At 42.2% G+C, this 16,859-nt stretch overlaps 2 protein-coding genes across 5 annotated transcripts in view; one reads left to right on the top strand and one right to left on the bottom strand.

Annotated features, from left to right (window-relative positions):
• The window catches only part of chst11 (carbohydrate (chondroitin 4) sulfotransferase 11), a 60,330-nt gene that overhangs the window by 14,220 nt on the left and 29,251 nt on the right, over positions 1-16,859 (bottom strand). For all 3 annotated transcript variants that reach the window (XM_058078078.1, XM_058078077.1, XM_058078079.1), the window contains exon 2: positions 3,787-3,872. In XM_058078078.1, coding sequence (XP_057934061.1) covers positions 3,787-3,872 — 86 coding nt within the window. The remainder of the gene's footprint in view (positions 1-3,786; positions 3,873-16,859) is intronic.
• slc41a2b (solute carrier family 41 member 2b) overlaps positions 1-16,859 on the top strand; it is a 64,310-nt gene that overhangs the window by 43,328 nt on the left and 4,123 nt on the right. Inside the window, exon 11 of one of the 2 annotated variants that reach the window (XR_009130368.1) lies at positions 5,608-5,693. Coding sequence is in view for 1 of the 2 variants with exons in the window: in XM_058078076.1 (XP_057934059.1) it covers positions 5,608-5,640 (33 nt within the window). In the remaining variant the exon portion in view is untranslated. Of the gene's footprint in view, positions 1-5,607; positions 7,830-16,859 lie in introns of those variants that run through there. The other variant, XM_058078076.1, reaches the window with a different exon arrangement.

Genomic DNA, 16,859 nt, shown 5'->3' with positions numbered 1-16,859 from the left:
AGGTTTGCATCCCGACACAGGCTACCCATGGAAAGCCGATACTCGACTCTGAACCACCAACTTGTCCTGTATGTCTGTCATTCTGCTCCTCTATGGTACACATTTACATTAAGACACATATAGTAAGTCTTATTTGTGTCTTAAATGTGATATTTACTCTTGTTATGCCTACTATGTTGGGTAATAGGAGTGGAAAGGTGTATGTATAGGTGTGACTATTTCATGTCTAGAGCTCTCCAAACCCCTATTAAACCCCTATTTAAAAACGTACGACTGTATTAATAAAATGACAAGATGTTCACCATGCCGCACATGTTGGGCACACAGTCAGAAGATCGCAAAGCCATGGGTTTGAATCTCTGCTCGGGCATCGCTGTGTGGAGTTTGCATGTTCTCTCAGTGTGTGCGTGATTTTTGTCCGGTTTTCTCCCACATTCCAAAAACATGCATGTTAGGTTCATTGGCCTGCGATTGGCTGGCGACCAGTCCAGGGTGTACCCCGCCTCTCGCCCGAAGTCAGCTTGCCTACACCAAAAAATATGCTGCAGTGATCCTGTAGCCATTACAATTGAGCAATGTGGCGTAAACAAAGAATAATAGGACTGTAAAGGTGGCTATAGGGATGCTATTTCATGTCTACAGGGCTCAAAAATGATCTAAAAAACTATTTAGAAACTCATCTGGTTTTCTAGGCTCTTAATATTGTATCTTACTTAGCGGAAATTCACATATGGCTGTCGGGTCTGGAACCAGTTCACTGTGATGAACGGGAGACGAGAGCTGTATTCCAAACATCATCATGACTCACATAGAAGAAATATGGATATACTATAACACTAATTGTCAATGATTGTAAATTATAATACTCTATGTTCATTGTGAACATCCATTGTTACTTCCACTAGACTATTGGAACTGTTATGTTACGCAATGTAAAACCAAGAAAGCAAAGCTTTGGAGACTTTCCCTTCCATTTCTTGATCTTTTTTCAGGACATTAGCATTTGAAACAGCCTCAATTCCATTACTGCCCACATTAGCCTTGAGTCATCCTCCATGATACTCACTCGCACCGAGACCTCGCATACATTTGCACATCATTTTCTCCGGCCCACGTCCTCATCTCTGAATCAGCATTTAATTGTGTCTATGACGCAGTAATAACAGTGTCTCCACGCCAGTCTGATTACTGGTAGCAAGACCACTATTTCCACTGCGGGGAGAGTGGGCTCGTTTGGGGGAAAAATAGTTTCCTCCCAAGATTTTCATGAAAGCTGACAACATTAGTGGCCACTTGCTTTTGGCATTTTGGATTTTAATCAAGATAAGTTAAATGTGTATTCGATTCAATCCTATTTTTAAGAATGTTACCAAAAGAGCATTTTTTCATCTTTGCAACATTGCTAAGACACGGCCTATTCTTCTTCTTTCCATCTGTTTTCTGTCGATACACATCATTCTAATTAACATTAAGCAGATGTATTTGCGACCCGTTTTGGTGGACAAAACACATTGAATTACATCGCCCATCAATTTTCTGGTTGCATGCAATTTCTGATTTGATATTCCATCAATATTGGTCTTCTTGATTAAAGTGTCAACATATATCAATAGCACATCAACTTAATGTCACGATATGAGGGCATACGTGTTTACTGCTGCTAAGAAGATGCTTATAGTGTATTGTCCAACTGATCCGAAATAGCAAAAAGGCAAAAATGCATCCCAAAAAAGAGCATAGGTGTCAGGATGTGATGTCTCGGCTTTGAATTGCACTCTGCAACATAAAGTTGAGAGGATCCTCACTCTGGCACCTGACAAGTCAAAAGTGGTTCTCACAAAAGACATATGAGCGTGCACACACACACATACACAAACACACACTGAAAAACTCTTGACCTCGAGCACCCTGCTAAAGTTTACTCTGGCTGCAGCCAACCTTCCCCCTGTGCACACACAACTATATGAATGAGACTTCACATGGGTGAGGTGTGGAAAAATCCAGCGCTGAAAATGAGGTGTGCCTTTGTGCCCCTCGTCTAATCTCAGACTTTAAAAAAAACCCCCACACACAAATAAGACCCAAGGTGCTTTATGATAAATGGCCAGTGGCGAGAAAACAGAACATGGGAATTATTGGGGACGGGAAGTAGGAGGGCAGAGAAAAGGGGGGGTTAGTTGCAGAGGAAAAGTGTCACACTGACGTATGATTTATAATGAAGCAGCCACAGAAAAGGACCCGAAACTATCCAATCCATCACTATGATAGCATCGCCCTGGGCTGTGTGCCCATCAGCTACTCCACTAAACTACTGGTGGACTTGCATTGCCCACTGGACAAACCCCCACCCTGTAGGTGGCAGTAGATTCCAATGCAAATGATGCAAGCATTTTGAATGGGATACAAGAAAGTGGCACCAGACTAAGACGTTATGTTAAGAAATCATTTCATTTAAGAACTTATCGCCTGAACTGCAAATCAAGTAGTTCTGGCAGAGCTTCAATGAAGCAGAATGTACTCCATGGTGCGGCAGATTGCTGTGGTAGACATTTTGGGTCAGGGTGTTCTAAAATGTCTTACTAGCAGTGTGTAACTGTGAAACATTTTTTAACTTTAATAACTTAATAACTTTTTAAAAAATTTTTAACTTTAATAATGATTTGGAGTGCTTGAAAAAGTGGAAAGGAAAACATGGGTATACTTGTTAGTAAATGACCACATGGTCATTTACAAACAAGTATATTGCACAACACAGCAGCAGCAGAACCGATGTTGTAATGGCCGTAAGGAGCTGATAAGTTTATTGTAATCAACAGTATGGCAAGTGTAACATGCATAGGTTTCATGACAACATTTTAAAGCATAGATGCTGTCATCTTGTGGAATTTAGAAAAAAAAACACATCGGGAGGGTGCCTACAGCCACAGATTTAATGTCAATATTTTTTGACCTGCCGCTCATTTAAAGATTTGGTGGTTATTTGCTTTTGCAGACCACATACCTGGCTTTTCGTTGTTTTTTTATTCACCGTACCTTTTTATACCCCCGTACCATCTGTGGGGTCTGCTGGGTCACAGAACTACTTGGCCCCGATGCAAACAGACTGGAAAGGCAGAAAGGCTGAAGCAGTAGGTCCTGTAGTAGGTTCTCCTGCTTCCGGCGATGCAGTCAACAACACTGTACAACAAACTGTTATTTTAGGTAGTAATTGCCCTTTTGATGGTAGATTACTACCACATTTTTAATACCATTACTGCTATTGATACAGCGATTGTTTTTCCTTATCCCAGAAAAACATGAAACCTGCTTTGTGCCTTTATTGGGTCACACCTCTGACAGATGGTTGAGCATAGTGAGAACAAATGAGAGTCGATGAAGGTCAGGAGAGACAGGCAATGAGATACACGAGGTGAGAGCAGATGTGTTAGTAAATGAGTCAAGGTGTCCTGAGCTGACACTGATCGAATATCGGTCTGCACCTAAAATCGTCGATACTGCCAGTCCATTCCAGACCCCATTACTAAAACTTCTTTCCAGCAACAGCGCTTCCATTCAGCATGCAGAACCCATATCGATGACACAACACACCTGATGCATCAAAATGTAAACAGGTCCTCACACCGACTGTTGCTGACTGTAGGTATGACTGTACTCTGAGTAATAGCCTCAAGGAAGTAACGCAAATACGTATGTATGATCTGTGCTGTTATTGCATCAATATCGGACTAAATTGAAGACTGAAGTGAAAAAGTGGTATCGGGACACCCCTGTGAACAAGCATCCTACCTGGGAGGGGTTGTAGAGATCCTGAAGTGCGTTGCGGGACCCTTTCCTACAGCAGCCTTCCACCACAAAGGGGTTCCTTCGCATGACTGCAAAACACAGAGGAGAAACAGCACTTGAAAAATACTCAGCGGTTTTCCAATGTTGACAGGTTATCATTGATAACACCATTATATGGAAGGTCCTTGTCTTTGTACGAGCGGGAGATGAATTTTAAATACAACCCCCGGAATCTGATGAAATTCAGTAGACGTGTCTACTACGAGTAGAGGCACCAAAAAGTCTCAAGAACCCTTGCTGTAAAACAAACAGGACGTGTGTCATTTTGGTGTGAAGCACCAATTTCTGGGTTATGTTCAGGGATCCTTCGAAAGCTAACTCGCCCTAGACGATTTGTCTAATTGCTACCGAATTTGAACCACGCATACTAGACAGATGGGCGTGGCAGAACTGTGAAACTTTTTATGTTTTTGTCAATGTTTGCGGGAGGAGAAGCTCCGTAAGAACATTACATCTTGACCAGACCTCTTGGGTGTGATGGCGGTCCCACCCTGAAGAGATGAATTCATTCATTTTCTACCGCTTATCCTCATGAGTGTCACAGGGGTGCTGGAGCCTATCACAGGGCACATATAGACAAACAACCATTCACACTCACATTCATACCTATGGACAATTTGGAGTCGCCAATTAACCTAGCATGTTTTTGGAATGTGTACCCAGAAAAAACCCACGCATGCACGGGGAGAACATGCAAACTTCACACTGAGATGGCCGAGGGTGGAATTGAAGTTGGGTCTCCTAGCTGGCCCGCGTGCTAACCACTCTTCCACCGTGCAGCCTGTTATTTAATATATAATAATATAGGGACTATACTGCTATTTGTGGTATCGTGCATCACTATTACTTCCAGGTTTTGCCACAGTGCAGCCCTGAAGAGATTCAGTCATCAAAAAATGTGTATAAATGGCTCAATGTCATAGTAGGACCTTTAAAACTGACTTCTAAAGAACTAAGTTTGAGAAGTTAAAAAACGAATCTCCCCCCGGGGGTATCAACAGAAGCTTTCACCTTTGCTGCTGAGTGGCATCAGAATGCAAGCAGTACAAAGCCACGCAGTTCATTTGGCTGGATGTGATACACAGCAGAAGCCCTCCATCCCTACTAAAAAGCCCTATCCTATTACTCTTGGTGGAAAAACACTGACGAATGACGCAGAAGGAAAAGAAGCTAATCCACTAATGAGAGTCCAAATTAGACTTTTTTTTTTACATGCCTCATGTTCATGGATGAGCATATGTTGCTTCCATCGAGACACCTGAATCATTTCTGGATAGATTTACATTCACGCACATGTCTGTTGGTTAACCTCACTTGATGGTGTTATGCTAAAAAATCGAAATTCTTTTTCCTTGGATTTGTGGGCGGGTAAGCGAAAAGGCACTCAGGGAGAACATGCAGCCTTGAGGGAAAGCCACACTTCATTACAAGGTTGAATTATATATCTAGATGATGTTTACCACTCTATTAAACCCTTCTACAGTAAATGTTGCTCGGCTATCTCAAAATCGCACCCAACAATGTTCGCCCTGTCATGAATAACGTGAATCTCATGTTCAGGGTTCCATGCTAATTGTAAAATTGGACATGCTGGCTGGCATGAAAAAAAGCAATTAAAGTAGGACATGATTTAAATTCCAATGCACATCTGCTGCGTCGCTGATAGAATCCATATTTGTTCATTCCACGCACCTGCTTGTGCGTTCAACTGTCAATTTACAAATCTGTTGACTGCAAACATTCAAATCTGTCTCTGTCTTCAAGCCAGTACCCACTCGCTACCGGCGGGAGAGATGATGTCTCCTGTGAATGTCATGGCATCCCATTTGTGCTGCGAAGAATGCAACGAGGTAAGATAACCGCAACTGCCGTAACGGGACCGCACACCATGACCTTTAAAACGCCACGGGGAGCAAAGCGGGGTGCTGTATGAAAACGATCTGCTCGTGTGAGTGATTGCGGCATGTGGTGCTGATAGGTTACACGGCTACGCTTGACGCTTATGTGTTAGCACCTGCAAGTCGGCTGTTAATGATGATGGATGTCAACATAAATCAAGATGAAGGTGAGTAACAACACATTCAACCGTGCAAGACTTTTCAACGGCTCTGTTTGCAGTACCACTGTCTACTTGATGCAGGTAAATGTGAGTTTGTGTAAGTTGTGTAATAGTACAACATCAGCAAAAGAATCCCTAACTGTTTGATGCAATCCGTTGACATGTGTGACTGGAACAAAAGCAGCAGGGAATGTCATTTCTGACCGTAGCTACATCGGTTATCTTGCTAAATCAGATCAGATAGAAAAAGTGACAAGCAAATGTGGCATGGGAAATGATTTTTGACCTTTAGGAGGTTCACAATTTCAAGACCAGATCAAAACCAATAGAGGTCTTGTTTGGAACTTTTGTCATTATCACGTTTGTCCTGGAAGTGAATACATTTGTAATAACAATAATAATATACAGGAATTTTCTATACTGATGTCGTTGGGGTATGCTGGAGCCTATCCCAGCTGACGTTGGGCAAGAGTGCTGGTCGCCAGCCAATAGCAGGGCACCTATAAACAAACAATCACTCACATACGCCAATTAATTAAAGTCGCCAATTAACTGAACTTCGCACATGTGGGAAGAGAACCCACACATGCACAGGGAGAACATGCAAACTGCACACACAGATGCTCAAACCCAGATCTTGGCCAACTTGATAACCACGAGGCTACCGTGCAGCCAATAATAATAATGGACTGATTTTATATTGTGCATTTTTACAATGTACCCAAAGCACTTCACATTATTCACTCACTCCTCAGTGACACACTGGTGGTAGAGTATTGGTATCTGAGTGATGGAAACATGGCTGCCGATTCATGCCCGTACAGCCTCTCCGACCCCTACCAGACATTCATACACCAGTATGGGCACCGGTCCCACTCGACTCACATGGACGTTTACAGTGGGTTTAACCTACTTCTTAAACACCACTGGAGACAACAGGACAAAAGAGCGTGCGTGTACTTCAGGTACATGACCACTCACTAAGAAAAAGACAAAGGAGCTGTTTAATCCACCTTTGGGGCAAATAGTACTTCTGTTCTCATGCAGAAGTGGGCGATGAGTAAACCCTTTAAAAGAACCTTTCCCCACTGTGTCGCTCTTCCTCCTCCCTCCTCCTCCTACCCCCCCTCTGGCGTGATGCTGATGGTGTTTTTGGCAGCCCAAACACCAGCTGCCCACTGCACACCCTAGAGCTAACAGACCAGGAGTCAATGCAGAAACCTCAGCTGGGATGGTCACGTGCCGCTCCAATCCCCTTTGCCTTTCACTGTCATCATGCTGCTGAAATTTCTGGAAAATTTTGCATTTATTAGCCCTTTGAAAACAGAAGCCGGGCAGCTTCCAGCTCTGATCACAAGCTCAGTGACCTATAGTAAAAATGAATCACAGCTTTCTATTTAGGGGCATGGCCACCGTGGAGGTCAGCTTTAGACAGACTTGATAATAAAACCTTAACTACTTGTCTGTCTTAGCTTTAAAGGGAAAGGACAAAGCAGTGGCATCCCATCATAAGCACTAGCCAGTGTTGGATGTGCCAATAAACCAGCACTGAAAATGCCATAAATCATGAGGAACAATGAAGGTAACTAATGATTGTAGATGATGACAATTTATCACACTGGACATCCTACAAATGTTCCTACCGTGATCCTGGTGATGACAAGCAGTCTAGAAAATGGTGGTGGAAGTGTGTGCTTCATCTATCCATCCATCCATTTTTTATGCCAATTATTCTCACTAGGGTTGCGTGTATGCTGGAACCTATCCCAGCTGTACACCCTGGACTGTGCGCCAGCCAATCACAGCTCATACTGTTATGAAATGATCACATTCATGCTTTACATTAAAATCGGCATGATTGTAGATTAATGGCAAACTATAGCGATGCAAATCTCAACTGTATCATCCATCCATGCATTTTCTATGCTGCTTATCCTCACTAGAGTATGCTGGAGCCTATCCCAAGTGACTTTGGGGTAAAAGGTGGGGTACACCCTGGACCGGTCGCCAGCCAATCACAGGGCACATATAGACAAACAACCATTCACACTCACATTCATACCAATGGTAAATTTGGAGTCACCAATTAATTACATAATTAAACATGTTTTTGGAATGTGGGAGGAAACCGGAGTACCCAGAGAAAACCCACACAAACACAGAGAGAACATGCAAACTCCACACAGAGATGCCCGAGCGGAGAATCGAACCCAGATGTTTCCAATCTCCTGACTGTGTAGCCTACTCAAGTGTATTATTTCCGTGGAATTACACTACGACATCTTGACAACTTGGCTATGACATTTTGTAATTAAGGTTGACATATTTAGTAGTTGGTGATGCAAGGAAACCTTAAAAAAAAAAAAACAAAAAAAGGCCCATCACATGCACTTTGCCGGTAATCACACACAACATCTGCTGTCATCCATCAGCAAAGGATTATGGGCTGCTGGAGGAAGATTAATCTGAGCCGCACACACATCAAGTGACACACACAAAAGTGACAGGACACTTCTTGTGTGGGCCCCAAGTGCTGCAACGTCACTAGGATCTAAATGCACAAGTGTTGCCTAGAATCAGAGATACAGGTGATTAGGGATGTTGGTACAACTCCATTTGACAAAGCAGCCCAACAACTCAGTGAAAGTGATTTGAGCATGTGTGTGTGTGTTTATGAAAAAGCAATCAAGTCTGTAGTGAAGATTGGCTGCGTATGTCTGTTCCTGGGTTGCATTGTAATCCCCTTAATGATGATTACGAACACAGCGATACTACACGAGCAATTTGGGCTTCAGCACTTCTTACCTGAGGCACACAGCGAGGGTGAGACATAATCAGATATCACTTGGAACTGCTTTAGATGTATCCTGATATCCTGATGTAGTTATTTATTAAATCCACTAGCCGGCCGTGACTGCGTTTGAAGTATGATGAGTGGTCAGCATCGAGTTGCATTCGCTTTAGAATGGAGGTTGTGCTACTCTTGCATGTTACAAGTGCAGTACAACTGGTCTTTGCAAAGACCTCATCAGCACTATTAATGCTGACTTAGCATTGGTTCTGTTGCTGTGTTGTCCAATATCCTTGTTTTTTTTCGAACACCCAGCCAGTGACTTCCTTTTACGGGCCTGCCCGAGTATAAGTTGAACATGTTGAGTGGGACCAATCACAGTGGAGTGGGCCATGAGTGGACTAAATGAATGCACCGTTTTGGAAATCCAAGGAAATACGTCTGGAATAGGTGCAGATTCTGGAAGATATAGAAAACTTTATGTGCGGGGTAATTGCGTGGAGCTGCTTTATAGAAGTCCACAACTCAAATACAAAGGGCCGAAAATGAGCATAATAGGCCCCCTTTAAGTTAATATGCCAAATTTCAGAAAATAACAGCTTCCGATTTACACCACATCTTCTATAACTACAGAATTTATGGGGCGTAATACCAAGATATGTCAATTTTGTGGCTTTACGTAAATAAATATAACTACATTTCCATCTACAGCCAATACGAAACATCAATTAATGGTCTCTGAATTCCTCTTTGTCATTTTGTAATCTTTGTAATAATGTTATAACATTAAGATAATAGATTAAAATTACAAGTATATTACTTATTTGGCTATGAACATGGCCGCCAAAAAATTGACCTCAATTTTAGGTCAACACTATTCTTACTTAATGTAGGATATTTTAAATTTTATTAACTGTCACTGTGAGTGTGTAAAAATAAAAGGTAAAAGCAATGACATACAGTACTTACATACAGTGCTTTACAAATTAATTCGCAATTCTTTATGTGAGACATGAACACACTTCTTTCCTGTTTCAGCTAAAAAAATATACGCAATAGGAAGTGCCTATTGCACCGACAAAGCCTTTAAAAAACTGCATTTAAATAACTTCACCTCCACGTTACCCAAGCTACCGCCAGCGAGAGCAGACATTGTAAGCGACTGTTTCATGATGGTTTTATTTTGTCAATAGAACAATTAGCACTCGTGCATTAGCACCACATGCTAACGCTATGACAATATGTTTAGCGTTTCATGACAGCTGGACCTTCCTAGCACCCAGCAACATTATTCTGGGCCTTGGGGGTGTAAAAGTAAAACCTACCATGATAGCACCTACCAGTCTGCCATGATTAGTGGTAGCAAACGCCATCGTTGTTGACGGAAGTAGCAGTGTTTGCTATGAGTGCTGTGAAATCAATACCCCCCAGGAGTTCCGCTAATGCTGAAAAGGACCAAAATACGGCAAATTACTGAATATGACATGTAATCATGAATGTACATGTAACTATATGGTCACAGCATGTATATAAACCCATAAAATGTTTTAATAAAGGGCTTTATAGGTGGAATAAGTGAATCCCATGACATTGCATTATTAGCTGCCCCGTGGTAGCAGTTTCATATTTCGAACGTGACGTGTTCATGTGTCACATAAAGTGCATTTTCCCTTTAAGTCACCCACTATTAATAGTGGGTGTGAAAAAGCAACTTCAATAACAAGTTGTAACTTCAGGGGCATTCATCCTCAGAAGTATAAGAAAACAGTACCTTTTGCAGTTGAAGGGACTCAAGTGTGACAAACTTTTCAGGGCATTTGAACACATCAGACTCGCCAAGCAAGTCGGTTTAAAAAGAGGTGAGTGAGATCAAGTAGAGTCAGCAAGCAGGGAGATAAGTTTCACTTACTTAGACAGACTCTGCCCCACGCCGCTGCAGGCTTTCATTCATTTAACATGAGCCCAATTCCATTATTGATGCACTGCTGGTAATACTGTATGTACGGCATGCACAGACCGCCTGGGCTGCATCCTGACAATCAGCAATATAAATGATCATTTAACTCATGCTTCATTCTCAGGTGTGTTGGGGGTGATTTCACAGCTAATTTAATGCTCTTGATAAACATAAACATAACGAATACGCTCATTACAGTGGTGATCATGCTGAAGAATGACTTGAAACAGCAAATGGCTTAATGATGATAATACTAATCACTGTGTATTGTTTTAGGATTATTAATAATAATATCTGGGTGTAAGTCAGCACCTTTCCACATGAAAACTGCCAAGCCAATTTATTCAAGGCATCATCATATTTTAGCAGCTGTTTTTACTCACAGTGAATAAGTACTTTACATCTGTTTTTCTTATTTTTAATGATTTTTAATACCGCTGTCTAGTCTTGTTAGTGACATCACTACCACATTTCCCAGGACTCCAAAGCCAGAGCCTGCTCTGACTCGTTGAGTCATAACCTGCAGTCAACACGTGGCGAGAGGGCCGCAGATGTGTTGAACGGTCATGGCATACACTGGCCGCATCATTAGGTACACATAATGCACTACAAGGGCTGGGTGGAATAGTCCGTCTTAAAAACCGTAATAGAGGTCAGTTTTGGTTGACAGGTATTAAAGGTCCCACATTAAAAATACTTTTTTGAACGAGTCTCTGAGGTCCTGTAGTAGTGAACCATATACACCGTAATGGTACGATGGAAGAAAATGCCATTTATCACATACAACAATGTAATATTGGATGAGTGGTTAGCACACAGGCCTCACAGCTAGGAGACCCAAGTTCAATTCCACCCTCGGCCATCTCTGTGTGGCGTTTGCATGTTCTCTGGGGACTCCAACATCCTCCCACATTCCAAAAACATTTAAAAACGGTTAATTAGTGACTCCAAATTGTCCATAGGTATGAATGTGAGTGTGAATGGTTGTTTGTCTATATGTGCCCTGTGATTGGCTGGCGACCAGTCCAGGGTGTACCCCGCCTCTCGCCTGAAGACAGCTGGGATAGGCTCCAGCACGCCCGCGACCCTCGTGAGGATAAGCGGTAGAAAATGAATTGTCCCACTCAAGAGGACACGAGTCAACACGAGTAGGGATGTCCGATATTGGCTTTTTTTGGGGGGACCAAAAACGATTTTATCCAACGCTCAACTTCCGATACAGATATGTGTAACATGACATGTTCGGTTTTCATGATGAGGAAAAAATCTGATCTCGATATCAACCAATATCGCATTTTTATGCTGATACGGGCCGATAATTATCAGACATCACTAAACAATAGCATAGCTAGCTAGGTGAGCCTGTTTGAGCTGTATTGTTAGCACTTGGTGCAGCCACATTTTAACAAGTTTGGTTAGATTATTCGCTGAAGAAAAACAAAATGATCAGCCTTGGTGTTCCCATATCTGCAGCTGATTGACTGACTGATAGCTGGGGTGGGCAAACTATGACCCGGGGGCCATATCCGGCATGCCAAGCATTTGAATTTGCCAGTAGGTTCCAGACTACTACCTCGCTACTAGTCCCGGTTCTCGCTTGAGATCGGTGACCAACCCCTAGTGATGGATAAGATTTTTCTTACGTTTGGTTATCATAAAAGTTGCGTATCAACATGCTACAGCACGAGTACTGACTAGAACAAGGAGACGAGGTCCTAATGATGTGCGATGTTTGTTGTTTTGTTGTGAATGGGCAAATATGTCTCTGTAGGACCAGTGGAGTGGTGAAAGGCGGTCAAGCCAGAGTCAGTTCAGTCAGAAGGTGATCAAGCGTGGAAGAGACCCGGTCACATGAGACAAGCTGCCTGGCTTGCTGACGGTGAAAGCACAAGACGACGTGATGCAGACCCTGCGGGGGGTTGGGGGGGGCAGGTACCGGGGTGGGAGATTGGAGTCATGAGAGCCAGAGATGGCTACAGCCGGGTGGACCGAAATGCCCCTATTGAACCCACTGAACCGTTTTGAGTCATAAATACACATTCCATGTCTCTGTGCTCCATCAGCGCTAACACCCTTCTGCCATGAAGGAACAAGCGAAGAAGAAAAACCTGCTGGGATCACACAGCCAAATCTCATCCCTGTGGCTTGACTGCAAGCTGACAAGTCAAGCTGTCACAGATGAGGCAAAAAGGTAGAAAGGGGGTGGAGGGTGCGAGAAGTGCAGTAACACAGCCACTTAATTCAGCTCAAAGGAAAATGATTTTAGTCCTCCCTGGTCCTCTGTGCCGGCACTCCGGGGTCTTATGCATAAAACATCTAACACTGGATAAAAAACGCTTTCAGTTGCCGAGAGATTGTGAGTAATTCATGAGTTCTAAGCCCACAGATTCCTTGAAGAAAGGGGAGAGATATTGAGCAACGTGGAATGAGTGGAACCTGTGGGAGCTGGCTGCGCTAAAAGGACTCGTTGCAGGGTGCAAATCAAAAATGCATTCATTTGGATACAAATACATAAAGATTGCTGATGTTTCATGAGTCAACTTTGACCAAAACGCTTTATATAAATGATGTAAAACGGTTTGTGGTTCAATACTTTTCATCTTCAATAAGGCTTCTTAAGGTTTTTATTTAATACAGAGTAGTGTTTAACTGGGAAATGAATAAATACATGTCTCTAATCCATAGAAGGGCTATTTTTGAAGGCAGTTAGCTATTCAAGAGGGTGTGGTTGGCATATGCCATCTTTTGCCTGGTGCAGTTGAAATGGAAAATAATAATAATAATAATAATAATAATAATAATAATAATAATAATAATAATAATAATAATAACAATAATAATAAGAATAAGAATAAGAATAAATTTTATTTCAAAGCACCTTTCAGGACACCCAAGGTCGCTGTACAGAAGATATAAAAACACAAATATAAAATACAAGATAAAAGAGAACAAACAATGAATAAGAACATACAATAAATGGGGGGGGGGCATGTGAAGCAGTTAGAGAGTAAGCTAGTTTGAACAGATGAGTTTTCAGTTTGGATTTGAAGATGGGAAGGGTGGCAGAGGTATGAATTCCAGCGAGGAAGAAACTTGGTGCGCTTAGCCTGTTGAATGTTTTGACATTTTGAAGGTAATACAGCAAGATTCCAAATATGTGTAACTTTACAAAGTGTTAAAAAGGACAGCGACTAACAAATGAATAGAAAAACATCTTTCAGACCTTCATATCTAACGTCACTTGGGGGAAAATGAGAGAGGTATGGGGTGAGCAGAAAATTCGTTTTTCAAGCGGCAGGAGAGGCCTTACGGTCACAGTGTCACACTTTCAAAACCTCTCATGTACTCTGTAAAATGGCTGTTAGAGGGCAATTTTTAAAGCTGGCAATCTAGTAAGAGGCTTTCATTTTGCTGTAGCATCAAAGCATCTTCCTGCTGGAAAAGGTTAAGTACATTGACTTATGAGAAGTTGTAACGGTTGGAATCATGGAATTGGCCACTAAAAACACAAACCTCGTGGAAATCGACACAATGTGAATGAAATGCTGTCATCGTGCGGAGAAGGAACATTTGTGCGGTGACGTCCCCCCCCCCCTTGGGCTGCTCAATCATCGCGGAATGTCAAAAAAAAAGGCTTTTTTCAAACTAAAAATGACACAGCGGAAAAACTGTCATTGCTTAGTTTAGCAGAACATGCTAGTTTGGCTGTGTGTGCCTGAGCGTCTATATTATAAACTATGTTATATTTATTTAATTCCTAGCAAAAAATTACCAAGGTCGGAGCTTCATGGCGGACGAGTGGTTAGCGCACAGGCCTCACAGCTAGGAGACCCAAGTTCAAGTCCACCCTCGGCCATCTCTGTGTGGAGTTTGCATGTTCTCCCCGTGCATGTGTGGGTTTTCTCCGGGTATTCCGGTTTCATCCCACATTCCAAAAACATGCTAGGTTAATTGGTGACTCCAAATTGTCCATAGGTATGAATGTGAGTGTGAATGGTTGTTTGTCTATATGTGCCCTGTGATTGGCTGGCAACCAGTCCAGGGTGTACCCTGCCTCTTGCCCGAAGACAGCTGGGATAGGCTCCAGCACCCCCGCGATGGGGAGGATAAGTGGTAGAAAATGAATGAATGAATGAAAATGACCAAAGTAGTGGGGGGGGTCATGTGTTCCTGAGCCTGATTTAAGTCGGGAAACAACTAATCCTCACCTGCAACACCTCAGACCAATTCGCTTGCTTACATGTGCAATCTAAACGAAAATCAATGTTTAATTAAGCCCAGCTCCTTAATTTAGACCGCTTTTCCAATATTCCCAAACACCCCATTCTCGAGTTCAACCTACCCACGCATAGATAGCTCTTTGCTTGTTCAGGAAATTTGAATTTTTGGCCCACAATTTGGGCCAATGAACAGGAATGTTCAAGTCGCTAAAGACGTTGTTCTGTTGAAAAAAAAAAAAATGGACGTCCCCTTGAGGGACTGATGAAAGGGTTTCCTCTACTTGCAGAAAAGCTCTGGATGAACATTACACAGATTTAAGGGGGGTATTAAAATCCCACTTTTCATCTACAATATGTTACTTTTGTTGGACTGGTACCAAAGAGATGTGATGCTAATGAGCCATATGTTTCCACCAACAGATTTATAGCGGTGTATTGACACAATCGACCATTTTTGCCACACAATATTCCTATTTGCACCCCACTGACATGTGCCGCCGTGCTCTCAACAGAAAAAAAAACAAACCCTGATTGTTTCCATAATGACTTTGTCTAAATTTGTTCTTGTATTTAGGAAAAACAATGCAATGTCTTCATTTTCCTTACAAGCATCATCATTATGAATTCATGCAGCTCATCCGGAATGTCCTGACAGCAACTTCTCACACACAAAAGCGGCAGTCAGTGTGTGGCTGTGACGGGGAGGGTCATATGAGACCGCCGTGTGAGAGAAAACATGAATGCATTTTACGACGTGCCTCACAATGTGCTCCTCCGTGCGGCTGACCTTTGAGCCTCAATTGGGTTTTATTGTTGCTAATTAGACACAATGATTGAGGCGGAATTAAAAAAAGCATGCTGCTTAATACCCAGGCGGATGCTGACTCCTACTAATAATCACAGCTACATCTACTGTAGCGGAGGGGCGGCATGAAGCTTTGGAATAACCCAAATGATTTTGAGCAACTTAATGAGACGGGGGGGGGGGGGGGGGGATGACTCCCTCCATCCCTTCCCAACACACACACACACACACACACACACACACACACACTGCAGAGTGTTTGACAAAATAGGTTTAGAGTTCTTCAACTAAGGAAGCAGACATTATTTAAATGTTTTGTTAACCGATTATATTTAAAGGGGAACTGCACTTTTTGGGAATTTTGCCCATCATTCACAATCCTTATGTGAAACATGAACACATATTTCTTTCCCTTTTCTGTGCATTATAACATGAGAAAACATGTTAATATGAGCTAGATATTATCACCTATTTTGACTATGAAGACCTCTAAAAAAAACCCTAGAACAAGGTTGCATCATTTCATATACACACTGTGATTATGCATTAACACATGCGCGGATGATAACATGTAATAGTTGCATTATTTTGCCGTATTTGGCGATTTAAAACACTACTGAAACTTCTTATTGAGGCACAATGATACACATTCTTATGGTAGTTTTGGCAAAACAAGAGCAGCAACAACACTTAGGATGTCTGCTCTCCTTGGGATGGCTGTGTCTTCCAGCACAAGATGGCAAACAAGCATCTTGTTGAGTTTTTGTAGCGAAATGGAGAGCTAAGTATCCACTCTTCTGTGATGCAGATGATGATGCAGAGACTTGCAGTTAGCGACGCGTAGTGTTGGTCCGCCAGATAAAAATAGTTTTTCATGTTAGCTGCTACAATAATAACATCACTGTAGCTTGGTTGATATGCAAGTCAGTCATGTAAATGTTATTTTTGTGAGGGCTATAGCGTCATAAGGTATTTCTTATGAAGTCTTGTTTTTTTACGGGAATGAGAGCCATCATTATGTAGTGACTTTTTAATGATGTTATAACAGTAATAAAAAGTAAAACAGGCTTCGCTACATTTCTTAAAATAAAGCCCCAAGCTCTGCTAGCCATGTCAGCTCGATGTAATTTAGTTTTCATTCTGCGAAATGTGCAGTTTAGCACCCTAATGAGGGTTCATTAGCA

This window comes from Doryrhamphus excisus, chromosome 7 (genome assembly GCF_030265055.1).
Source record: "Doryrhamphus excisus isolate RoL2022-K1 chromosome 7, RoL_Dexc_1.0, whole genome shotgun sequence".
Classification (NCBI taxonomy): domain Eukaryota; kingdom Metazoa; phylum Chordata; class Actinopteri; order Syngnathiformes; family Syngnathidae; genus Doryrhamphus; species Doryrhamphus excisus.
This window is presented reverse-complemented; position numbering and strand designations above follow the sequence as displayed.